The 25611-nt window shown below is 46.6% G+C and overlaps 1 protein-coding gene across 1 annotated transcript in view; it reads right to left on the bottom strand.

Annotated features, from left to right (window-relative positions):
- Positions 1-17336, bottom strand: part of Gfra3 (GDNF family receptor alpha 3) — a 29975-nt gene extending 12639 nt beyond the window's left edge. The window contains exons 1-3 of the mRNA XM_052155853.1: positions 17073-17336; positions 6859-7146; positions 3383-3475 (exon numbers count right to left, since the gene is read on the bottom strand). Of these exons, the coding sequence (XP_052011813.1) occupies positions 3383-3475; positions 6859-7146; positions 17073-17154 (463 nt within the window). The 5' untranslated portion in view covers positions 17155-17336. The remainder of the gene's footprint in view (positions 1-3382; positions 3476-6858; positions 7147-17072) is intronic.
- Positions 17337-25611: the final 8275 nt, after the last annotated feature.

Below are 25611 nucleotides of genomic sequence, written 5' to 3'. Positions count from 1 at the left end.
CTGAGCCACAGCAAAGGAAAGATAGGGACGGACTTAACATACACACACACACACACACACACACACACACACACCAGCAGAAAGCCACCAAGCATTCTCTTCCTGTTTTACTCTTCCAGGGTCTGCAGAGGGTGGCACAACATGCCACTCACGGGGCTGTGGTGACACACAGCCTTGGGGACACACTTGCAGGGGAAATGGGACCTGCTCAGCACAGCTATGCGAGCCGCTGGAGAAGCGGCTGGAGCCAGCAGGGGCAGAGCAGGCCCCTTCCCACCCCTAGGCAGACACAGGTGACACCTGTGCAGCAAGGACCCGCCAGGCAGAGAACAGACGCTGGAGTCTCCATGCTGTCGAATCGGAATAGCACAGCTCATCCAAAACCGGATGGTCATTCTCTTTGTCTAAAATTTGTTGAAATGTTTGTTCTTCCCTTGTTAACAGGAATGCCTGAAACAATGTTTGTGCCCTTTGACCTAAAATTGTTTAAAACGTTTTCAATTTATTTACAAATTCTTTTGAGCATCAGAAAATCATATTGGACATGGAGTAAAAAAAAGCCAACTTAGATGATAACAAGAAACTGAATTATCTTTTTTAAACTTAAAAAAATCTTTTCTAAGCCGGATGGTGGTGGCGCACGCCTTTAATCCCAGCACTTGGGAGGCAGAGGCAGGCGGATGGATTTCTGAGTTCGAGGTCAGCCTGGTCTACAGAGTGAGTTCCAGGACAGCCAGGGCTACACAGAGAAACCCTGTCTCGAAAAAACCAAAAAAAAAAAAAAAAAAAAAAAAAAAAAAAAAAAATCTTGTCTAAGCTTCAAAGGCTCCACTCAAACCTACCACCTACATGTTAATAACCATTACTCAATCCTTTATTAATGAAATAACAGTATCTACTTACACCAGTTTCTTTTTCATGGATAAGCTGTTTCTGCCTGCCCAGATCATATTTACCATGCACAGCGCCCCCTCTCCACCACGTAGTGACCACTCCACAGGTCTGTTGCTATGAGGGAAGGAGGTTGTGGTCAGTCATCAAGAGCAGTGGAGCCCGACCCTCCTGATGGAGCTGAGGAGGTCCTGGGAACTCTCTGTCTGCAGCTGGCTGGCCGGGAGAGCAGCGTCTGAAGAGACAGCCAGAGCTTGCTGTACTCTGGGCTGGGCTGGGTGTCAGCCATGATGCCATATTTCCTCGGGGGAGATTGCCCTACTCAGCCAGATCTGTTTATAGAGGCTTTGCGCAGGGATCCCTTAGCTCTCAAGAGATCTAAAAGATTTGTTACAGCCTCGACATTAGGGATCACAGCCTTAATAGGGTGTGACTTCTAGTTTTACTTTATCCTTTACATCTTTGATTAAAGAGATTCGCACATCACATCACATAGGTCAGTTATTCAAAATGTGTCAATAGCACTTACGATCCAGGAGATGATTGACATGGGACTTCAGGATAGGCCTAATGCTGTAAAGGAAGCAGTCCTATTTATGGGAAATCAAATTCAAATTATTAAGATCAGGCTCTCAGTGCAGTGCCATCCACTGTTCTGTCGGGTTGTGCAACCCCCCCTGGAATGTCACACCCCTGAACATGGCTGGTTTAAAGTTCAGTTTCATTTAAAGGGGCTTTGGAACAGTTCTAATTTGGCTTTGGATACAGATTCCCTACATCATAGGATCATGGATATTAATAACTCTAGAATGGGTACATTTCTACTGAGGAAATGTCTGCAGCTTTTGCCCTTGCTGTGTATGAGCACACAGCTCCATCTTTCTGGATGATTTTGCTGCTAAATGGAAAGTTGGTTTAGTCTTACTAGTTTTGTTTCTCCTTCCAGTTGGAATCAAGCAAGTCAAACGCTCATGATCAACATTTGCTCACTCAAATTGAAAACGAAAGAGAGGGAGATGTTGGGTCTGGCATGGCCTTGGGAGCAGTGGAAGGACACGCACGGTTCCTGACCCTGGGGCAGGGCCTCCACGAGTGTTTATGGTTGCTGTGGACATGAGGCTTGTTGGTATAATAGTGTACATATTTTACATTCCTTCTTCAATAAATGTCCTCTCTGCTAATGTTAATGACTCCATGATAGTCAGAGGCAGCAGGAGTCAGGAAGGCAAGGTGTGACTAATGTCTTAGCAAAAAACGGTAACACTGGGACCTTCAGGACAGTCCTTAAGACCGTGGAGGAGAACTCTAAAAGCATGAGTTCAGGGCTAGAGATGGCTCATCGGTTAAGGGTGACTCTTCTTCCAGAGGTCCTGAGATCAATTTCCTGCTGAAAATTGGCCCACAACCATCTGTAATGGGATCAGATGCCCTCTTCTGGTGTGTCTGAAGACAGCTACAGTGTATTCATATATAAAATAAACAAATCTTAAAAATACCCAGTATTTTTTTAAAAAGCATGAGTTTAAAAATATATAATTTCTCAACTAAGCAAAATATACTGATGCACTGTGAGTTATGAGGGACTTCACAAATCTAAAGGAACAGAAGCAACTTCCCTGTGAGCCAACGAGTCAAAAAGCTATTAAGGAAGGAGATAAAGAGATTTAGGGAGTAGTGATCACTCATAGGAGATCCTGTCCAGCTAGGGTTTTGTTTATGCTTACAAGGACAGGCAGATTTCTGAGTTCAGGGTTGGCCTGGGACAGAGCTTAGTGAGGCCTAAGCTTGGTAGAGATGATGCTGATAATGTGGGTCGTGGGATGCTGATGTGGGTCGTAGGATGCTGATAATGTGGGTTGTGGGATGCTGATGTGGGTCGTGGGATGCTGATGTGGTCGTGGGATGCTGATGTGGGTCGTGGGATGCTGATGTGGGTCGTGGGATGCTGATGTGGGTCGTGGGATGCTGATAATGTGGGTCGTGGGATGCTGATGTGGGTCGTAGGATGCTGATAATGTGGGTCGTGGGATGCTGATGTGGGTCGTGGGATGCTGATGTGGGTCATAGGATGCTGATGTGGGTCGTGGGATGCTGAGCTATAGGATAATCAAAGGGAGCCTGGAGTAAATGACTGGATTGATGTGCAAAACAAAAGACTGGACTTACGATCTACAAGAGATGGGCTATCCAGAGAGTGATTTAGAATAGCAAGACAGAACTGCTCAGAACTGTCTCAAGCAGAACATAGAGCTGTCTGGAGATCTCCAGAGAAAGCAGAACACAGAGAGAAAGCAAGCTGGAAAGCTGTCTCGAGCAGAACCTACTCCACCAGCTCTGACCCACAATTTGATTTTAAGTCATTTGATTTCATTGCTCCCAGACACCCCTTCTCTCAGAAAGCCCTCTCTGAGCCGAGGCTGCTCCTTGGCAGTGCCCCCCTCAGAGCCCAGCCCCAGCTTCCCTTTCCCCATCCTTGGCTTGTCCTCTGCACCTGGTTTGAGCATGTTCAGCTTGCTGAGATTCATCTTCCAGGGTTTGATGGTCACCGTGTCTTCATAGGGTGAGACATCCAGCTCGTAGTCACCTAGAGAGAATAGGGAGCATGTGAACGCCAAGAACAAGGACCTTCGAAGGGAAGCAGGGGGCCCTGAACGTGCTGGGTCAGACTGCAACGCCCTGTACAGCAAAAAGAAAGATGCAGCCTCCTCTTACCTAGAGCTGCAAGCCATGCAGAGATGGGAATCCAGAATCTGAGGACACAGGTTAGGTTAGGTTGGAGACTGGACACATTGGATCCTAGTCTCATGGACACACACACCCCATATATACACACATACATATACACACATACATACACACACACACATCACACACACACACACATACCATATATACATACATACATATACACACTCACACACATCATACACACACACACACACACACATTTACAGGATGAAGAGATGCAAGTTTCTCTCATATTCAGCCACAGAAGGAATATAAGGCTGGAAAGAGTTCAGAGTTATAAGGTTGGTGATAACTCAACTGGGAAGAAGAACAAATCAAACCTTAGGGGTACCCTGTCATTCACTGGGATCTCTCAATTGAAAAGGGTAAGCAGAAATCCTGTTAGTTGGACAAATATACTCAGGAGAAGAAAAATAAAGAGATTAAAGTTATGATTCTCCCATGGAGGCCAGACAAGAGCACGAGACGTTTTTTGTTTGGTTTGTTTGGTTTTCTGGGAGAGTAGCTTTGGATGCCCTGGCACTCATACTGTAGACCAGGCTGGCCTTGAACTCACTGAGATCCAACTGTCTCTGCCTCCAGAGTGCTAGGATTAAAGGCATGTGCCATCACACCGCCACCCAGCTAAGGCCAGGAACTTTTAATTAGGTTGAGAAGGAGACACATATTTTAAATTGTGGGAAAGACTTCTGGGCTCATGAGATGGAAGAAATAAAAAATGTAAAAAGCAATTATGTGTTGTTCAGCCAAGAACTCCCAACTCATATTAAAAGAGGCTATGAGGCAAAATCCCCAACAACCTTCAGGCAGGAAGTAGGTTGAGAATATTACTCGGTCCCCAAGGAGGCTGCCGCAGTCTCTCGTGCCCATTTTAACCAAGGCCAAAGAGAATAATAGAAAAGCAAGGACCTGGCAGAGGGCTGGGCCCAGGGCCCTGGAGAGCAATGGCCTGAGGACCCCAGAGCTGCAGAAGGCGTGTTCCTCAGGCCAGGGACGAGGCCTTTCAGCATCAGCCAGGAGTCCGCACGCCCGTGGGCCTCCCATCCGCCCCTTTCTTCATGAGTTATCTGCGTCTCCATTGTAGTGGCTTGTCTTTTCAATTTACAGGTTTCTACATCAAGAGGAGCCAGATCCAGACCCAGCAGAGAAAACCCCATGAGCTGGATATGAGCCTGTGTTCTCAACACTCCAAGGGTGAGGGCAGGAAGATCACACCTCTGAGAGCAGCCTGACCTGACCCTTGGGCAAAAACATAAAAGTGTCCAAGAGCCAGAGATGGTGTCAGATCCCCAGAGTTGGAGTTAGTCATGAGTTTCCTCCTGAGTGCTGGGAATTGAACCCAGGTCCTCCAGAAAAGCAGCCAGGGCTCTTAACTGCTGAGCCAACTCTAGAGCCTTCCTCCCTGCCCCTACCCCTACCCCTTTTTTGGAGAGACAAGGCAACTCTCTGGCCTGGACTCATCAAGCAGGTTCGGCCGACACACCCCAGGGGCCTGCCCGGCTGCTGCTCCAGCACTGGGTTACAGATATCACTTGCCGTTTGTGCTGCTGTTCTATGCAGGCTCTGAGATCAAACTTAGGCCTTCATGTTTGTAAGGTTGCCTGAGCAACAGTCCCAGCCCCTTTCAGTCCTTTTTGTTTGGCCTTTTGTTTTACTTTAAACATTTGTTTGTTTGTTTATTTATTTATTTAATGTATGAGTACATTGTTGCTCTCTTCAGAGACACTAGAAGAGGGCGTCAGATCCTGTTACAGATGGTTGTGAGCCACCATTTGGTTGCTGGGAATTGAACTCAGGACCTCTGGAAGAGCAGTCAGCTCTAAACTGCTGAGCCATCTCTCCAGCCCCCTTTTGGAGTTTTTATGTTGTTAGAGACAGAGTCTCACTAGCATAGGCTATCCTCAAATTTGTAGGAATCTTCCTACTCTGTTCTCTTGAGTGCTGGGATTACAAGCTTCTCCATGCTCACCTATGGAAATCATTTTGTTACCACAACAAACCCCTTTGAGATATATATATATATACTGTTTTTTTGAGACAGGGTTTCTCTGTGTAGCCCTGGCTGTCCTGGAACTCACTCTGTAGACCAGGCTGGCCTCGAACGGAGAAATCTGCCTGTCTCTGCCTCCCAAGTGCTGGGATTAAAGGCCTGTGCCACCACTGCAGGGCTAACAAACCCCTTTGAAAGCTGACTAGTAAACGGAGCAGTGGTAGCACACACCTTTAATCCTAACACTTGGGAGGCAGAGGCAGGTGGATCTCTAAATTCGGGTGAGGCCAGCCTGGTCTACAGAGTGAGTTCCAGGACAGCCAGGGCTACCCAAAGGAACCCTGTCTAGAAAAACCAAAAGTTAATTGATTAACTTGTTAATTAATTAAAAAGCTGACCAGTGGAGTCAGGGGCCTATGAAAAGAGACAGATTGAGTCTTCTGTTTGGCTCCCATGAGCCTTCTCTCTTGCTGTCTCCTGACTGGTTAGCGACAGCCTTTCTGTCAAAGACTGTAATGACTACTTCCTGTTCTCTCTAAACCAGTCAATTCCACGGTTTTCGGAACCTGTTTATGGGTTGAGACTCTTTCCTCATTTTCTCTCAATATCCTGTTCAGGACTTCCTCAGGCTGCGATTCTCCCTGGTTTAGAGCTTGTGAAGAGACAGATACAGGTAAGAAAAGTGCCTATAAGGAGACAGCAAAATGGCTCAGCAGGTACGAGTGCTTGCCACAAGCCCCACAGCCTGCGTTTGGGTCTCAGAACCCACGTGGTAGAAGAGAACCAATTCCACGAAACTGCCTTCTGACCGCCTCATGTGCACCCTGGCATGCATACGAAACATATCTGCACATGTGAGTAAATACATAATTTTTGAGACAGGGTTTCCCCCATGTAGCCCTGACTGCCCTAGAAGGAGCTCTGTGGACCAGAGACTTTTCTGCCTCTGCACCCCCCAACTGACAGGATGGAAGGCTTGTGGCACTGTGCCAAGCTGAAAATGTTTTTAAAAGAAAGATAGAAATAGGTATCGGAGAGGGCAAAGTTTTAAGGAACGAGAAGATGATGCCAAATTGTCCCTCCATCTCTTACTGATCCCATATGCAGAATTCATTTATCCCCACAAAGTACTAACCACATGACCTGTCCTACATAGACCATCCAGAAATGACCTCCCCAAATCCACCCCCCAATCCACCCTGCTTGCTCCCTGTAGGACAGTGGCCTACCAAGGCTTCGGGCAGGGTGAACGGTCCAGTAAATGTCCAGACAGGTAGCTTGGTGCTTCATGCGCCGGTGGCACCTGCAGTCTATCAGAGAGCTGTTCCTGAGTTGTTCTGCTGCCTCTTGGCAATCTGCAGACATGGCGGACTCCTCTAAGGGCCACGGCTTGCTTAGACTGGAGGTGCAGGAGCTCAGGTGCTGGTAGGCAGCCTTGCAGGCGGGATTAGCCTCACATTTCTTTCTGGCCTGGGTACAGCTGTTCACAAGCCTGTTCTCTGAGGGAAGGGAGTTTCCTGCAAAGGCAGAAATGAAGTGAGTCTGCAAAATCTGCCTGGAAATACTAAATTGTGAGGTAGGGTAGGGGAGATTCCCGATGAAAGCAAGAGAAAACCTTAGGGTACCTCAAAAGCCCTTTAAGAATAAGTGAGGAGGGTGCAGAAGAGATCAGCAGCTTCCAGAAGACCCCAGGATCGACCCCCCAGCCTCTATATGAGGGGTTCAAAGCTATCCATAACTCCAGTTTCTGGGGATCCATCTCCCTCTTCTGACTACCAAGAGCACCAAGCACAGGTGGTGGACAGAGGTACACCCAACTAAAATACTCAGATACATAAAAATATTATATACGCATCCTGAGCTGCTACACACACACACACAGTGTGGACTGGACAGTCTGCAGACATTAAGATATATATGAAGCAGACAAGGCCCAAGAGGAGATGAGGATGGGAGAAAGTTGCTCAGTCTGTAAGGAGGCAGAGGCGACCAGGTATTCGGAAGAAAACTTAATGATCCTTCCAGGCCTGGTGGAAGAGCGTCCTGGGCTGAGCCATGCCACAGGCAGGGCTTCCAGCACAACCAGGGTTCAGAGTGTTATGGGAGGACCAAATGAAAGTCAGCGGCGACAACGTTTGAGTCTTTTGTTTGAAACCCCTCAAGGTAGATGGGTGAGATGGCTCCGTGAGCGAAGGCAGTCGCCACCAAGCCTGCCGACCTAAGCTCAATCCCTAGGACCGACAGAGAGAAAGCCAGCTCTCAACAGCTGTGCTATAGCAAGCACCCTCACGCCCACAGTTAAATCAAACCCTGCTATTAAAGTGGGGGGGGGAGCGGGGGAGGTGATCCACTTATTTGTTCAGAAATACCAAGATGGGCTGCAGTTCAGTCCTGGAAGCTCTTGCTTCTAGGACTTAGTGTCCCTATTATGTGTCAGGGCATATCACTTCCTGATAGATGTTTAAAGCAGTGGTTCTCAACATGTTGGTTGAGTCAAATGACCCCTTTACAGGGGTCACATATCAGATATCCTGAATATCAGATATTTACATTATAATTCATAACAGTGGCAAAATTACAGTTATGACCTAGCAACAAAATAATTTTATGGTTGGGGGGGTCACCACAACATGAGGAGCTGTATTAAAGGGTTGCCTTGGACTGGAGAGATGGCTCAGTGGTTAAGAGCACTGACTGCTCTTCCAAAGGTCCTGAGTTCAAATCCCAGCAACCACATGGTAGCTCATAACCATCCATAATGACATCTGATGCTCTCTTCTGGAGTGTCTGAAGACAGCTACAGTGTACTTACATTTAATAAATAAATAAATCTTCAAAAAAAAAAAGGGTTGCCTTATTAGGAAGGTTGGGAATCATTAGCTTAAAGTCACAATTTGGGGTGGAGAGATGGCTTAGTAGTTAAGAGCTCTGGCTGCTCTTTCAGAGGACCTGGGTTCAATCCCCAGCACCCACATGGTGGCTCACAGTCATGTGTAACTCCGAGTCCTAAGGGATCCCTTCTGGCCTCTTCCAGTACCAGACAGGCATGTGGTACACAGACACACATGCAGAACATTCATATACATAAAATAATAATATAACCTAAAAGTTAAATGTCCTGACCCTAGGACACTTTTGAAAACTTAAGTGAAAATTTTAGTAGTCATTGTTTTTTTTTTTTAAGATTTATTTATTTCATGTATGTGAGTATACTGTCACTGTCTCCAGACACACCAGAAGACGGTGTCAGATGACATTGCAGATGGTTGTGAGCCACCATGTGGTTGCTGGGAATTGAATTCAGGACCTTTGGAAGAGCAGTCAGTGCTCTTAACCGCTGAGCCATCTCTCCAGCCCCTTAGCAGTCATTGTTAATTCTGCCCACCCAGTGCTATCCTAAGTTCAACAAGCACCACTGCTCAACAAGCTATCTGGAATCTATCATTTTCCTTGACCAGGTCTCCACACAGGCCGCCCTGCTTGTATCTTCCAAATCCACTCTCTCACATCTTCTGGATATATTTTTGAGTAAACCCCTTTTGTAAGCTAGAAAACCTTTTATTAAAAACTTTTTATTGAATATCAGATATCCCGCATATCTGATATCTGCATATTCACACTACATAAAACTTACCTTACTTTAAAATTGTTTATTATATTTTGGGCCTCTCCTTCTACCACGCAGGCCCAGGAACTGATCTCAGGTCAAGCTTGAGGGTAAGAGCCTTTACCCACTGAGCCACCCAGTCAGGGCCCAGACAGACCTTCTTGTTATTTTGTACATATGTTTGCCTTCGCGAATGTATGTGCACTGTGTGTCTCTGTGTGTCTCTGTGTGTGTGTCCCATGGAGGCCAGAAGGTGGAGGCAGGGGTAGGATATCCTGTTTGACACAGCTGTGAACCTCCATGTGGGTGCTGAGCACCAAAACTGAGTCCTCTGCCAGAGTAACTAAGTGCTTTTAACCACGAGTCAAGTCTCCAGCTCCGCATGCTTAACTCTGGGGGGAAATTATCAGGTTCTTTTCAACAGAAGCTATGATTTTTAGATCCCTATGATCAACCTGCAAAGATTCTAGTTCCTGTTACTTTCCACTTTTATTTTACTTTATTTTATTTTATTTTATTTATTTGGTTTTTGAGACAGGGTTTCCTGGCTGTCCTGGAACTTGCTCTGTAGATCAGGCTGGCCTTGAACTCACATATCTGCCTGCTTCTGCCTCCCAAGTGCTGGGATTAAAGGCGTGCACCACTAAGCCGGGCTTTGAAAACCAGTATCTAACATCAGAGATCAGTTTTGTTTTCAGTCACTTAATATGTGCATTTTTTTTTTGCATCTTGGGATGTGTGTATTGATGATGTGTGTGTGGGATGTATGTATTTATGTGTACGTGTATGTGTTTATTTATTCATATTGCCTGTGTGACACACACAAATGTGCAGGACATGCACATATGTACACACACATGTGTACATGTGGAAGCCACAGCAGGACATAGGGAATCTTTATTGTTCTCTGCCTTGTGACCTTCCTCCAGGATCTCACTCGCTAGAGGCTCACGGTTCTGGTGAGGCTGGATGACCAGCTCTCAGTATCTGCCTGTTTCTGTCTACAACGCCAGGGTTACAGGTTACACAGCTGGGCGGATTTTTTTTTACCATGTGAATACTAGAGATTTGAACTCAAATCCTCATACTTACCAGCCAATCACTGTTACCTACCAAGGCATCTTTTTTTCTTTTAAGCAGTTTTTCTCTTTCTTTTTTCTTTTCTTTACTTTTCTTTTCTTTTCTTTCTTCTTCTTCTTCTTTTTTTTAATTTTGTTTTTTTTTTTCCCGAGAGAGGGTTTCTCTGTGTAGCCTTGGCTGTCCTGGAACTCATTCTGTAGACCAGGCTGGCCTCGAACTCTGAGATCCACCTGCCTCTGCCTCCCAGAGTGCTGGGATTACAGGTGTGCACCATCACCACCCGGCCCTTTTTTTTTCCTTTTAAGCAGTTTTTCTAAGTGACCCAATGTACGCCAGGAGCTCAAGCTGGCTTTGAATTCTCCACCCTCCTTCCTTCCTCAGACTTCTGAGTTCTGAGATCATAGGTATAAGCCACTGGACATGACAGTTTCTTTTGCTCAGTCAAACATTAGTGAAATTTACCCACAGTAGTATTTGTCAATATCCATGCAAAATCCATGAAAGGTGACATAATTCTGTCACTTGTGAGCCATGTGGCTGTCTTTTTTCTTCTTTCTTTTCTTTAAATAGAGTCTCATTCTGCAGGGCGGTGGTGGCGCACACCTGTAATCCCAGCACGCTGGGAGGCAGAGGCAGGAGGATTTCTGAGTTCGAGGCCAGCATGGTCTACAGAGTGAGTTCCAGGACAGCCAGGACTATACAGAGAAACCCTGTCTCGAAAAAAACAAATCCAAAAAAAAAAAGAGTCTCATTCTGCAGCCCTGTAGAGGTTGGCCTAGAGACAATCCTCTCAGGTGTGAACCACCTTGACCATTTAAAAGTCCATGTTTGTTTTTTGAGACAGGCCCTCAGGTAGTCAAGGTTAGCCTCAGACTCTCTAAACAATGGAGGATGCCCTTGAACCTCTGACACTCCAGCTTCCACCTTCCAAAAACGGATTACAGGAAGGCACCACCATGACCAATTTAGAAACCTTGTCTAGGCAAGATGGCCTTTTCTATTAAGCCATGAAACTACTGCAGACTGTTATTTGCCCTCCACATCTGTGCCCTCCATCCTGTCAAATAAGTAAACAAATGTAAAAGATGAAAGGAGGAGGAGGAAGAGGAGCAGCAGGAGGAGGAGAGCACAGTAGAGATGACTCAGATCTTAAGAGAGAACAATGTTCTTCTGGAGGGCCTGATTCTCAACATCTAATGTCTCCACATTAGACAGCTCATAACCGCTTACAACTTCAGATCCAGAGTATTCTGGGCCCCTCTCTGGCCTCCACTGGCACACATAACACAGACATACACACATGCACCTAAATAATGAAATAAATCTTTTAAAATTTTTTCAAAGAAAGTAAATAAAAGGGCGGAGGGCTAGAGAGTTAGCTCAGAGATTAAGAGCACTTGCTGCCCCAGCAGAGGATCTGTGCTCAATTCCCAGCATCCATGTTCCTACATACACGGTAACGTCACTTCCAGGAAATCATGCACCATCTTCTGCCTCCTCAGAAACCTGCACACAGTGGTACACAAACACATTCAGACAAAGCACCAATATATATATATATATATCTTATTTGATAACTATTTTAAAGAAATTCTTTATTTATTTTATGTATATGAGTACATTGTAGCTGTCTTCAGACACACCAGAAGATGGTATTGGATCCTATTACAGATGGTTGTGAGCCACCATGTGGTTACTGGGAATTGAACTCAGGACCTTTGGAAGAGCAGTCAGTGCTCTTAACCGCTGAGCCATCTTTCCAGCCTTGATAACTATTTTTTAAAGATTTATTTATTGTTATATGTAAGTACACTGTAGCTGTCTTCAGACACACCAGAAGATGGTATTGGATCCTATTACAGATGGTTGTGAGCCACCATGTGGTTGCTGGGATTTGAACTCAGGACCTTTGGGAAAGCAGTCAGTGCTTTTAACTGCTGAGCCATCCTTTCAGCCCCTTATTTGATAACTTTATATGTGTAAAATGGGGGCAAAGTTCTTAAATTTTCAAAAATATTTAAGGAAGGCAGGAGATTTACTTACTTGTGTGTGTGTGTGTGTGTGTGTGTGTATGTGTGTAAAACGTGTGGTGCATTTTCTTAATGACCAAGGATGTTGAACAAAAATGAACAAAGCCTGCTAGACATGTTAGTGAATACCTTTAATTCCAGCACTTGGAAGGTAGAAGAAGGCAGACAGATCTCTGTGAGTCTGAGGTTAGCCTGGGCTACACAGTGAGTTCTAGGACAGCTAGGACTATATAGAGAGACCTTTTCTTAAAGAGAAAAGGAAAGACACACACACACATACACACACACACACAGAGAGAGAGAAAGAGAGAGAGAGAGAGAGAGAGAGAGAGGCAGGCAGGCAAAGCAATCTTTACCAAAAGGAGGTCATGGATTTAAGCAAGTTGAGAACTGTAGAAAATTTAAAAAGATGCTTATTACAAATAAATATGGGTTAGTGGCTGATTGAAAGAAATATCATAGGTTTCAGTCTCATTTCAATCACTGAACTAAACAAACACTTAGCCAAATATGGAGTCCTATCCCATTGCAGAGAAAAAGGCTCCCTCAGGACTCTTCCTGGACTCTGGTGGATTTGCCAGCTTCTGGTCACAAAGAACTTGAAAGACACTTTACATTTCAAGAGAAAATAAATAGTAGATGTTGCTTCTCAGAGTTTGAAATGTGGGCTAAATCTAGGGCAAGGTCATAAATGTATATAACGCACAGATGTTTGCCTTAATTGACATATGTTCTCTCTTCCAGCCTGGTGCTGGGACACTGAATCGAGCGCCCTGCTCGGGTTAGGCTAGGGCTCTGACACTGAGCCGTAGGCTCTGTCCATCTTTCCTTTCTTTTTTATCTCAAGTTCTATGCAGACATTTGGAAACTGAACCCAGGGTATCACCTATGCCAGGCAAGGGCTACCACAGATTCTTTTCTTTCCCTTTAAATATTATGTATTTATTTGTAGAGTTTCAAGATAGGGTTTCTGTGTGTAGTCTTGGCTGTCCTGGAACTCACTCTGTAGACCAGGCTAGCCTCGAACTCACAGAGATCTGCCTGCCTCTACCTTTCAAGTGCTGAGATTAAAGATGTGTGCCACCATTGCCGGCCTATTCGTTTATTTTTGAGACAGGGTCTTCCTAGGTAGCCAGGACTGGTTGGAACTTGCTGTATAGCTCAGTTGCTATAGAACTCACTATATAAACCGGGCTGATCTTGTCGAATGATCTGCCATTCGTCGTGCCTCAGCAGTTAGTGAGGAAGGTGTTTAACGTTTGTCCCTGACCCTAACGTGCAGCCACAAGTCAGGACGGCTGGAGTGTCCTGGGGGCAGCCAGGCCAGACAGTGAGCGCTAAGATCACAGAAGTGTGCAACCACACCCACGTTTCCTCACCCTTTACCTACTTTGACCTTTAAAAAAATCATTTAGAGATGTAATTAGTGGCTATTTAACAGACAGATAAGCCAGGCAGGGTGGTGCAGGCCTTAAATCCCACCACTCAGAAGGCAGAGGGAGGTGGGGCTGTGTGTGTGTGTGTGTGTGTGTGTGTGTGAGGCCAGCCTGGTCTATACAACAAGTTCCTGGACAGCCAGAGTTGGGTATAGAGACCCTGTCTCAAACAACCTCACCACCACCACCACCACCACCACCACCACCACCACTACTACCACCACCACCACATCAACATGCATGACGGCACACACCCTTTCCCAGCATTCTGGCTTGAGAGGCAGGGTGTTCTCTGAGGGTTCAAGGCCATCTATGGTTACGTAGTGAGCCAAGTCTCAAGAAGAGAACTTTAAGAAACCATAGACTTCATAGTTCTACACTAAGGCATCCCGATTTCTCTTGAAAGAGTGAGTGCACTCGGGCTCCATGCCTATCACCTCACATGCAGAGTCACATGATGGCAGCCCCATTTAAGCGTGTTGGGCCTTTTCTAACCGGTCCTAACTGGATTCATCAGAGAATGATGACTTGTCAGCCTCCGCCTTGAACACTTGAGCCTCGTTTGTTTCTCTGCCGTGCGGTTCCTGGCGTGGACACCCATTTACGGAAGAACGAGCCACGAAAAGGAACACACATCGAGGGGCGTGGCCAGTCAAGCCCGGCTCAAAGTCAGAGCTCTAGGTGAGCAATGGTGTTCTTTACTCCGTGGTTAACCACTCCCTGTTGGTCTTTGCCCATAAACAACGCTTGGCAACTACTGCATGGTAGTGGTATATGATGTGTGGCACGTGGGTGTGTGTTGTGAGAGCGTGTAGTGTATATGTGTATGCGTGTTGTGTGTGTGTCTGAGTGGTTGTATATGCTGTGTATGTGTATCTGTATGTGTGTGTATACATGTGCACACATGCATGTGTATTTGTGTGTGGGGTGTGATGCTGGGGATTAGACCCTAGGCCTTCATAAATGATATAGAGCGATTACACTTACACCTCAGCTCCATCCTCAGGCCCTGGGAAGGCCGTTGGAGCAGAAATCATTACATATTACTGTGCAATGGGCTTGCCATTCATTCTGCTCAGCAGTTAGTGAGGAAGGGGTTTAGCGTTTGTCCCTGACCCTAACGTGCAGCCACGTGTCAGGAGTGTTGGAGTGTCCTGTGGCAGCCAGGCCAGACAATGAGTTCTTACTGCCTACATTCACTGATGGAGGCAGGCTGTACAGACCTGTCTTTCCCTTTTCTCTTTTCTCATCTACTTCTTGAGCGTATGTTGTATGTGCATGTATGAATGTGTGCCTGGGTGCCCGTGAGTGGGTTTGTGTGTCAAGTGCCTGTGGAGGCCGACGGTCAGTGTCAGGGGCCTTCCCTTGTGGCTCCCCAGTTTGATTCTTCGGAGACAGGTTTCCTCACCAAACCTGGAGCTCACCCTTTTGGCCAGCCTGACTGTCCAGCAAGCCCCTGTCTCCACCCTCCACAGCCCACCCTACTGCTGGTGTTACAGATGTGAGCTGCTGCACCCAGCTTTTATGTGGGCGCTGGAGGGTGACAACTCAGGGCCTCATGCTTGCACAGGGAGCCATCTCCCCAGACACATAAGCTACCCTTCCCTACCGCCTGCACAGGTTTTTTTTGCTTGGTTGGTTGGTTGGTTGGTTGGTTGGTTTTTTGGAGACAGGGTGTTGCTGTGTAGATAGCCCAGGCTAGCCTGGAGACAGGGTGTTGCTGTGTAGATAGCCCAGGCTAGCAGGAAAGTGCTGGAGTCACAACTCCCTATGCTACTCACTCTCTTGCCTGGGCTTCCTTCCACACAGGCCAGGTTGGTTTTGGTTTTGGTTTTCCCACTTGGGCTCTGTCGGGAGGCCCACAGTGAGCCTCATTCCTGAAGTCTTGAGCATTCTTTACGTGGATTCTGGCCCTTAAGCCTCTCTTCCTCGGGGTAGGACATGGTTCTACATCAGGCCCTGAACTACTTAATGCCGTGGACTCTCTCTGTGGGTTCCTTGTCCGCTGGGGAAGGCACTATACTGGGCACCTTGCTGGGGGAGAGCCATGCGGCCTATAGGGAGTTCCTAGCAGTGGGGGTGGGGCCGCCCTGACTCTCTGCCTGCTCCTGGGATCTTTTCCTCCTATTGAGTCGCCTTGCCCAGCCTCGACATGAGGCTTTTGCCTTGTCTTATTGTGTCATGCTTTGTCAAGTTTGGTTGTTTTCTCTTGGGGGCCTGCTCTTTTCTGAAGGGAAATGGGGAGGGGGTGGGCTCAGGGGAAGAGAAGAGGTAGGGGACAGTTGAGAGGAGAGGAAACTGTGCTCAGTTTGTACATTGTGAGAGAAGAATCTATTTCTCAATTTAAAAAAGTGTAGCAAACAAATGGATTTCAAAAAGGAAAAAAGAAACAAAGGAAGAAAGAAAAAAGAAAGAGGGAAAGATAGAAAGAAGTCCACAAGTAAACAACAGCAACCCCCCACCCCCTCCCCACCCCCACTCCCACCCCAGTACAGTAAGCTGTAAGCCGGGGTAATGGTAGCTCAGCTAGCTCACTGCATCAGTTAGCTGTGTGCGCTGCTAACCCAACACCTCTGGTTCCATGCCCACACATCATAAACCAGGAGGGTGTGGTGGTGCACATCTGTAATCCTAACACTTGGGAGGCAGAAGCAGGTGTTCAAGTCATCTTCTTATAGATAGTTAGTTCCAGGATAGGGCCACTAAATGAGACTCTGTCTTCAAAATCAATTAATTAAAAAGCATACCCCAGTGTAGGAAGAGAGCAGGTTGGCGGTAAACTTCTCATCCAAGTGATGAGCTTAGCAAATTCTAGGCACTTTACAAGCCTACTCTGCAGCAAGTCTATGCAGATTCTTTCTTTACCTCTTTCTACCTAGTTTCTGCTTCCCTTAAGCGGTATAGAAGAGTTAAAGGCCACTTAGAGCCAGTGGCAGCCTCCGATCAGATCCTCCTCACCTATGGGGATACTGATTTGGTAGTGCCCTGGCTCTAGGTTGTCCCATGACTGTCTTAGAGACACCTCAAAAGAGGGAAGAAGTATTACCAGGGGCTAGGGGCCGCTTGGGTGGCCAGGATTTCCTAGACGAGTCCAGTCCATACTCTTGTATAGTGTTGGAAACCAGACCCTTTCTGACACTCTGGACTTCCTAAAGTAGTAGTAGTGTCCCAGACTCGAGGAACAGAGGAACGCGACCAGAAGGCAGCTAGCTACACCTTTCTTAGCAGCAGCAACCTGTGCCCCATCGTCACCTGCCCTACAGCCCCCGGGATTTCTGAAGGACACTTACCTGCTCCAAGCGGCAGCCACAGCAACAGCACCAGTAGCAGGATCACCAGCGGCAGCGGTCGCGGACTCCGGGAGAGCCCCATGGCGGATGTGGACGCCCGGGACGCGGCAGAGCTTTGCCTGCGCTGGGCGCCGCGTTCCCCAGCCTTGGTGCACGGGACTCGGCGGCGAGCTTAGCTCGCTCGGCCGACACCTCCCACCGCCGCCTCCCGCCCCTCCTCGCGGCGCCGCCACTCTCCCACTAGGGTCGTGGGCACCGCCCTCCAACTCTGAAGCGCCCGGCAGCATTGGGCGGCTGTTACTCTGGGACCCAGAGTGGGATGAGACTTTAAAGCCGCTTGGGGTCAACAGCGTGCGCCACTAGAGTCTGCCCACCTACTGACACACACACACACACACAGACACACACACACACACAAAGATTGCTGCTAAGTGTCTGTCAGAAACAAAGCACCTCTTTTTGACCCCCTCTGTCCACCCAGGGACAAGCTCCACAAATGAAATACTGTAAGGAGGCTTGAATCAACCAGGTGTGGGACTCACTCCTGAAAGGAGTGGAAGCAGAAGATTGCTGTGAGTGGATCCTAGCCCTGACCTACATCGTGAGTTCTAGTCCTGTCTGGGAACAAACCAAAGCCAAACCAAACCAAGAAACCTTGAGCTATTACCAGAGTCTCTTGTTTTCCTGTGTGTGTGTGTGTTGTTGTTGTGAATTTGCACATCTATTATCTCATTTGTCCTTAAGTATTTCCTTTTTGTTGTTTTGTTTGTTTGTTTTTTTCTGGACAGGGTTTCTCTGTGTAGCCCTGGCAGTCCTGGAACTCACTCTGTAGACCAGGCTGGCCTCGAACTCACATATCTGCCTGCCTCTGCCTCCCAAGCACTGGGATTAAAGGCGTGCACCACCACCACCCAGCGTTGTTGTTGTTGTTTGTGTGTGTCCATAAGTATTTCTAAGGGGAAGATTTTATGATTATAAAAATCAGGATTTTGAAAACTGGTCCCCACACTGATGAAATGACTGAGGGACTAGGACACATCTCGGGAGTTTTGCTAAATCTTGCTACTCCAGAATTGTTTCTTTGACCTATGAGAGCAGTCAAAGGGAGATTCTGCCTACTCTAAGGCCTCCTTCCCCCAATCCCAGCTAAACGGACCAAGCACTGACTAAAACCGAGATGTAGCCGTTTGTAGAGTGAGTGAACCAGCACAATATTCAGAGGAGGCAGGACTACCAAAGTTCAAAGCTAAACTAGTTGGGACTAGAGACCGTGACCCCAACACCCCACCCCCATCATATCCTACCTCCTCCCACCTGCAGTCACTCAGGAGAGTGAGTGACTTGAGACACACCACTTCCCTGCCCATTGTCAGATGATGAGAGTTTGTGAGCAAGCTACTGTACCAGGATCAAACTAGTTAGAAACTGCTGTGTCCAGAATGCAGCCTGTGAGGACGTGGAGAATTATCGGGCCTGGGCCTCATTCCCACCAGCTTCCAGAGTAAAAACTGACTTGGAAAAATTAGAACCCAGCAGAGTGGAGAAAGAAAGGCAAGAGCAAAGGGTGGTGTAAGAGGAAGATTCGCCCCGACCCTCCTCCTCCAGCACCCCGACCTTCCACAGACTGGCAGAGGGCCAAGAGGGAGGGTATTGTGAAGGAGAATATAAACCTGAGATTTATTGGCTGCTTAGTCTGAATATGGCCATCCTGCTGTGGCCTCTGGGGGGCATTTGCAGATGTAATCAGCCCAGAAAGAAGAGTCATTCCAGCCAGGGGTGTAAATCACCCTTCACAAAGCTGGAAGAGAGACATGTGGCCCTAGATAAGGAGAGGATTGAGCGGCCTCTGTGCCCTTCCCAGCTTTCTCCTGCCCAGCAGGGAGCTGGCTCCTGATCTGTAATGCACTTTAAATGGAGTTTGTGCTGCTTTTTAATCTCTATCTGCCCTGCCAGTTTACAGGGGAACTGTGAAAGTGAACATCTGGCTCCCCAGCTGTTGCTCAAGGCCTGTTTACTCCCACCCCCACCCCCAGCCCACAGTACCCAGGCCTTCCCTCCACTGACAGCAGGAACCCTGCAGTGGAGGAACCGATGGCCTCAACATTTCACTTAATTCTTGAAGGAGTTTCAGAAAGAATTTACAACGCAAAAGGAAACATTTTCAGGTGGTTGAGATGCTAGAAATGAGCCAAGTACCTGGAACTCACCGAGATGTGGCATAGTCCAAAGATAACCTGTTCCCCAGCAACCAAGCTATGACCAGTTCATTGCAGAAAAGTACCAAAAATATCTTTCCAATACTGTTCCCATAGAATGAACCAAGAATCTTGGGTCTGTCTGTCAGGGTGGTATGTTCACACATTTAATCCAAGCACTCAGCAAGCAAATAGAGGCAAATCTCTAGGAGTTTAGCGCCAGCCTTGTCTATATAGTGAGAGATTATCTTTTTTAAAAAAAATGCAGGAACAAGGTCAAGAAGATTGACTAGAGCTTCCAACCTCCACCTGAAGAGGCCAGCCTTCTATGGTAACAAAGGAGGTACCTGAGGCATTTCTGTCTGAGCTTACCATCACTGGGCTTTAATGAGGATTGGTAACCGAGGCTAGCGAGAGTAAAAGCAGCAATTCAGTGACTTTCAGACCAGTGTTGACAGCCTTTGGGCATACTCTCCCCACCTACTCAGACTGCCACCACCTGCTAAGTATGTGGCCTAGACTTTGGGAAACTTGTACATAACAATAAATGAGCCAGTCATTTCTAAGATGTTACTGAGCCATCATTCAGTGTCTTTTTAGGACTGACTAAATGCACAGCTTTGACTAGTACAAAATGATTAAGACACAAACAGGGCCCTGGGAGGCCTTGTAATCTACTGATGGTGCCCAAAGGTCCAAAGTCCCCATGTCGTACTGCACTTTCATTTACAATGTTGATTTTCTCCTCTTCTGATTAGGCTAATGAATTATGTCTTCTGTGACCTGCCCTCCCCTGTATTGAGCTTTAATTTCTAAATTGAAATGATAGTATGGTGAGTGGTAAAGAGCACACATTATAGGACTGCCTCAGTTCAATGGTCTCTCTAGCACTTGCAGGGTGACAATGTCAATTTTCTGTGCTCAATTCTTCATGTGTAAAATCAAGGACAATAGATTATAAAATGTTTATGAGAGTTAAGTACAAAGTAGGCATGGAGTTCAGCAAATGCCCTCGACAGAGTGAACACTGAACAAACTGTATTCTCTCAAGGCGGGTACAGAAGTTAGTTACCCTATGAATTTTGCTAGCTTACACCATCTGACCTGCTGACTTTTTGTTGTTTTGTTTTGAGGCAGGGTCCCAAGTAGCTCAGGGTAGCCTTCATCTCCATTTGTGATTGAGGAGAATCTTGAACTCCAAATTCTCCTATCTCCACCTCCCAAGTGCTCAGGTTACTGGAGTGACACATCATACCTGACTTTACCTTTTCCTTTCAAATTTTATTATCATTGTGTGTGTGAGTATGGGTGAGAGGATACCACATTACATGTGTGGAGGTCAAAGGACAACTGACTTAGTTACCTTTTTATTGCTATGGAGACACCATGACCAAGGTGTCTCTTCTGTAAGTTTGTAAGGGCTTACAATGAGTTTGTAGGGGCTCACAGCTTAGAGTCCATAACCTGGGCTATGGGAAGGCACATGACAGCAAGCAGACAGGCTCGGTGCTGGAACAGTGGCTGAGAGCTGATATGGTGAGAGATCAGGGGACAGAGACTTGAGGAGGAAATGTGGTGAACTTCTGAAGCCTCAAAGCCTACCTACCCCAGTGACACACCTCCTCCAACAAGGCCACATCTCCTAATCTTCCCATACAGTCCTACCAACTAGGGACCAAATATCCAAACAAATGGGCCTATGGGGGCCATTCTTATTTAAACCACCACAATGACACTCAGGCATTCTCTCCTTCCCTGTGGCCCTGGTCAGGTTTGCTATGCAAGTGCTCTCACCTGCTGAGCCATCCTGTTCAGCACCCCTGTCAGTTTGGGGTTTGTTTCTTTTTTGAGACATGGTTTCTCTAGTATGTACTCTAGCAATCACTCTGTAGACCAGACTAGCCCTGAACTCAGCATGCCTCTGCTTCTGCTGGGAATAAAGGCATGTACGTACACCACTGTCTAGTCTTGTCAGTTTCTTTTTGGTTTTTTTTTTTGGTTTTTTTTTTTTTGGTTTTTTCAAGACAGGGTTTCTCTGTGTAGCCCTGGCTTTCCTGGAACTCATTCTGTAGACCAGGCTGGCCTCAAACTCAGAAATCCGCCTGCCTCTGCCTCCCAGAGTGCTGGGATTATAGGCGTGTGCCACCACTGCCCTGGCTGTCTTGTCAGTTTCTTAAGGGCAGGGATTCTGTCAAATTTAAACATTAGGGGCACCAAACTCAACAATTCTTTATACACACATTTGAAGAAACTGCCTTTCTTTTTTCCTAGACAGGAACTTTCAGTGTAGCCTTGGCTGACCTGAAACTGGCTATGCAGACCAGGCTGGCCTAAACTTACAAAGATTCTCTTGCCGCTACATCCTGAGTGCTGAGATTATAGGCATGTACCACCTTATGGTACTCTGGATAATATTTCCTGAATAAGAAATATCTTATACCTCCCACTCTATGTTCCTAATAAGATTATCCAGGTACTGAGATGAAACTGATAACTAATTCATTTTCAGACCAAAAGATTTCCATTCTTCACTACCTGACAAATATCGTAGTTAAGTCCACCAGTGAGAGCTATCCCCACACAGCTACGTGCTTTAGTGATCTTTTTTGTTTTGTGTGTGTATGTGTGGGTATGCATGCTTGCAGCAATGTGGTCTGAGGTTGCCCAGGCTACCCACAAATTCACTAAATAGCCAAGAATAATCTTGAGCTTCCAATGCTGTCTCTACACCCATTGTGCTGGAAGTACAGCTGTGCCCAAACCCAAGACCTTGTGAACGCTCAGCAGCCTGTGGAGCTACAGTCTGAGCCCCCTTCCCTGGTGAGGATTTCATGTAGCCCAGGCTGGTCTTAAGCCCAAGGTAAAGCCAAGAATGACCTTCAACTCTTTATCTTTGAGCTACTATGTCCCAATATTGGGATTACAAGTGTGCTACCATTCCTGCCCAATATCTCACACTAACTCAGGCTAGACTAGAACTCACCATGTAACGGATTGGCCTCACACTATGGGCAGCCCTTTTGCCTTAGCCTTGAGTGCTGGGGTTACAGGTGAGTCAACATGTGGGGAGTTGGCTCAGGAGTACTGCCGGGCAGTGGTGGTACACACCTTTAATCTCAGCACTTGGGAGGTGGAGGCAGGCAGATCTTTGAGTTCGAGGCCAGCCTGGTCTACAGAGTAAGTTCTAGGACCGCCAGGGTTATACAGAGAAACCCTGTCTCGGAAAATCAAAAAACAAAAAAGGACCCAGGTTCAGTTCCTAGGATTCACACAGGAGCTATAACTCATTTGGGCTTCCTACAGAACTGTGCATGGCATACACACTTTTATCAGGCACTTACACACACAAGATAAATCCCAGGAGAAAGTTGTTCACCCATCCAACACATGCTTAGCTTATAATGTTCAATACTCAGCATTGTGACTGTTAGACAAAGATAAAGTCCTGACGACATCTTTCTTGTCTTCTTCAGGCTGACTGGGCACTTGTGGTCCTGGCCTGTGTGGACGTAACTGAGGAGTAGTCAGCCTCTCTGTCCTCACTCTCTACTTTTTGAAGCTGAGCTCAAGCTTTAGTGGCAAGCAAGGTGGCATTCATTGGGAGGACAATTCAGAGTAGAGGCTGTTGGCTGTCTTTGAGAATACAGCAGCGCCCTCTGCTGTAAAGCTTGCAATTAACCGGAAACCAGTCTGGCCACACACAGGCAAGGCTACTCCATGGCTGCGGCCTTCTTTCCTATGCCCTTACATAAAGGATGCTAGACTATCCCAGATTCTAGGGAGATCCACCCCACTTCTAGTTGTCTATCTATAATTCAGAGTGCTTCCTCCTTCCTTAATCTTGGGTTATCAGTCATGAGTGCCAGAGCTGTGTATCTTACTGCACAGATTAAAACCTGCCCACTCAAAGAGCTCTGAAGCTCAGAATAGTTTGGTCTTAAGAAACTGATCTCTCCTTGCACTTCTAATTCCTCCCCCCTCCCCAACCCGTCCCTCCTTTTGGTTTTTGAAGACCTGTAGCTGCTTGTCCTGGAACTTGCTCTGTAGACCAGGTGGGCCTTGAGCCCACAGAGATTTACCTGCCTGGCTCCTGTGTGCCATCACTGCCCAGCTGAAGAGTCATTTTATCAGTTTTGTTTTGCTGGCATCTTAGGGTTTCTATTTCTGTGATAAACACCACGAGGAGGAGAGGGTTTATTTTAGCAATGCCTCTCTCAGGTCACACTCCATCACCGAGGGAAGGCACAGAACCCAAGGCAGGAATCTGGAGGCAGAAACAGGCGCAGAGGCCATGGAGGAACGCTGCTTGCTCAGACTACTTTCTAAATTAACACAACTAGCTCAGGGTGGCACCACCTAGAGTGAGCTGGGCCCTTCCATACCAATCACCAGTCAAGAAAATGCCTGGCAGACACACCTAACAGGCCAACTGTATGGAGAAACTTTCTTTTTTTCCAAGACAGGATTTCTCTGTGTAGAAATTTCCCTGGCTGTCCTGGGCTCTGTAGACTAGGCTGGCCTCAAACTCAGAAATCTGCCTGCCTCTACTTCCCAAGCGCTGGGATTAAAGGCGTGCATCACCACCACCTGTCGAGAAACTTTCTTGATTAAGATTCCTTCTCCCTGCATGACCCTAGCTTGTGTCAAGTTAACAATAAAAATTAGCCAGCACAGCTAAAAATTAAAATTAAAAAGCATGAACCAGCATGCCCATTTACAGTGCATGGAGAAAACCACAATGCATACTAGACTAGGGCTCACCAATTTAGTCATTCTAGACTGGTCTGAGCTACAGAGAAATCATCTCAAAAATTTTAAATGCTGCTGAGATAGCTTAGCAGTTAAGAGCACTTGCTGGTCCCAGCACTCACATGGCAGCTCACAATTTTTTTAAAAAAAAAAAAGATCTATTATTATATGTAAGTACACTGTAGCTGTCTTCAGACGCTCCAGAAAATGGTGTCAGATCCCATTACAGATGAGAGCCACCATGTGACCGCTGGGATTTGAACTCAGGACCTTCGGAAGAGCAGCCAGTACTTCAACCACTGAGCCATCTCTCCAGCCCAACAACTCACAATCTTTAACTCCAGTTCCAGGGCATATAGTGTCTTATGATGGCCTCTGCAGGCACCAGGCACATAAGTGGTATGTATGTATGTACACATACATACAAGCAAGGAAAAAACTCATACACATAAAATAATCTTAAAATTAAAATAAGACAATGCAAAAGTTCACCACAGACTATGTATCTTGTAGTGGAACTCAGTTACATCTTAAACCCAGGACACTTTCTCCAGGTTGGAGACTAAACAACCAGCACTGTCCTGCCTTGGCATTGTAGAGATACAAATATGTAGCACTAAGTTCAGCTCAAGAATACAGTCGAAGCTTGGATTTAGGTCCAGAGCAATTGTTACTATGCCCAAGGTGCATCAATACCTGAAAAGGGAAGATTTTGACTTTCTTTTGTAAGACGGTCTCACACAGCTGAGGCCGGCTCTGCACTGGCAGGAGCTGAGTGTGACCTTGAACCCAGCTCTTCCGGGGTCCCACTCACCAAGTACTCACTATAGGCACTTACAGTGGGCAGAAAGCTTTTTGTTTCTTGAGACAGGGTTTCTCTGTATAGCCCTGGCTGTCCTGGAACTCACTCTGTAGACCAGGCTGGCAGAAACTTTTAAAACTCAAGAACCTCACTTCTGGCTTAAAATCTGGAGTCATGAATTAAACACACACACACACACATCCTCTGCAGACCATCCTTGCAGGGGCCATGCTTTTGTTCCACTTTTAGCATAAGTGCCACTAAAACACACACCATCTTTTTTATTTTCTTTTCTAAGTTTTTTAGATTTTTTTGTTTGTGTTTGAGACAGGGTTTCTCAGTATAGCCCTGGCTGTCCTGGAACTCACTTGGTGGGATTAAAGGCGTGCACCACCACTGCCAGGCATCTTTTTTTTTTTTTTTAATTTCAAATTCATATGAGGTTGAGGGTCCAGGCTCTAAACTTGAATACTGAAGAACTTCAGCATTATCAGTTTATACTCGAGGTCTCACAGACCTGTATTTGTGTGTGTGCACGTATATGAGGAGGTCAGGGGATTAACCTCAGGTGTTGGTCTTCATCTTCTATTTTTAGACATGGTCTATGCTAGGTTAGTTGGCCTGAGAGTTTCCATGGCTTCTGTCCCCACCTCTCTTCTCCTGGTAAGGATTACTAGGATTACAGATGCACAGTAGAGTGGACAGCTTCCTATTAGCTCCCTAGGTCTAGAACTCAGAGCCTTGTGCAGCCGCCTTACCCACTCAATGGGGCATCTCCCCAGCCTGACTATAT

The sequence above is a fragment of the Apodemus sylvaticus genome, chromosome 13 (assembly GCF_947179515.1).
Source record: "Apodemus sylvaticus chromosome 13, mApoSyl1.1, whole genome shotgun sequence".
NCBI classification, from domain to species: Eukaryota; Metazoa; Chordata; class Mammalia; order Rodentia; family Muridae; genus Apodemus; species Apodemus sylvaticus.
Note: the sequence above shows the minus strand (reverse complement) of the source record. Positions and strands in the feature narration are given on the sequence as shown.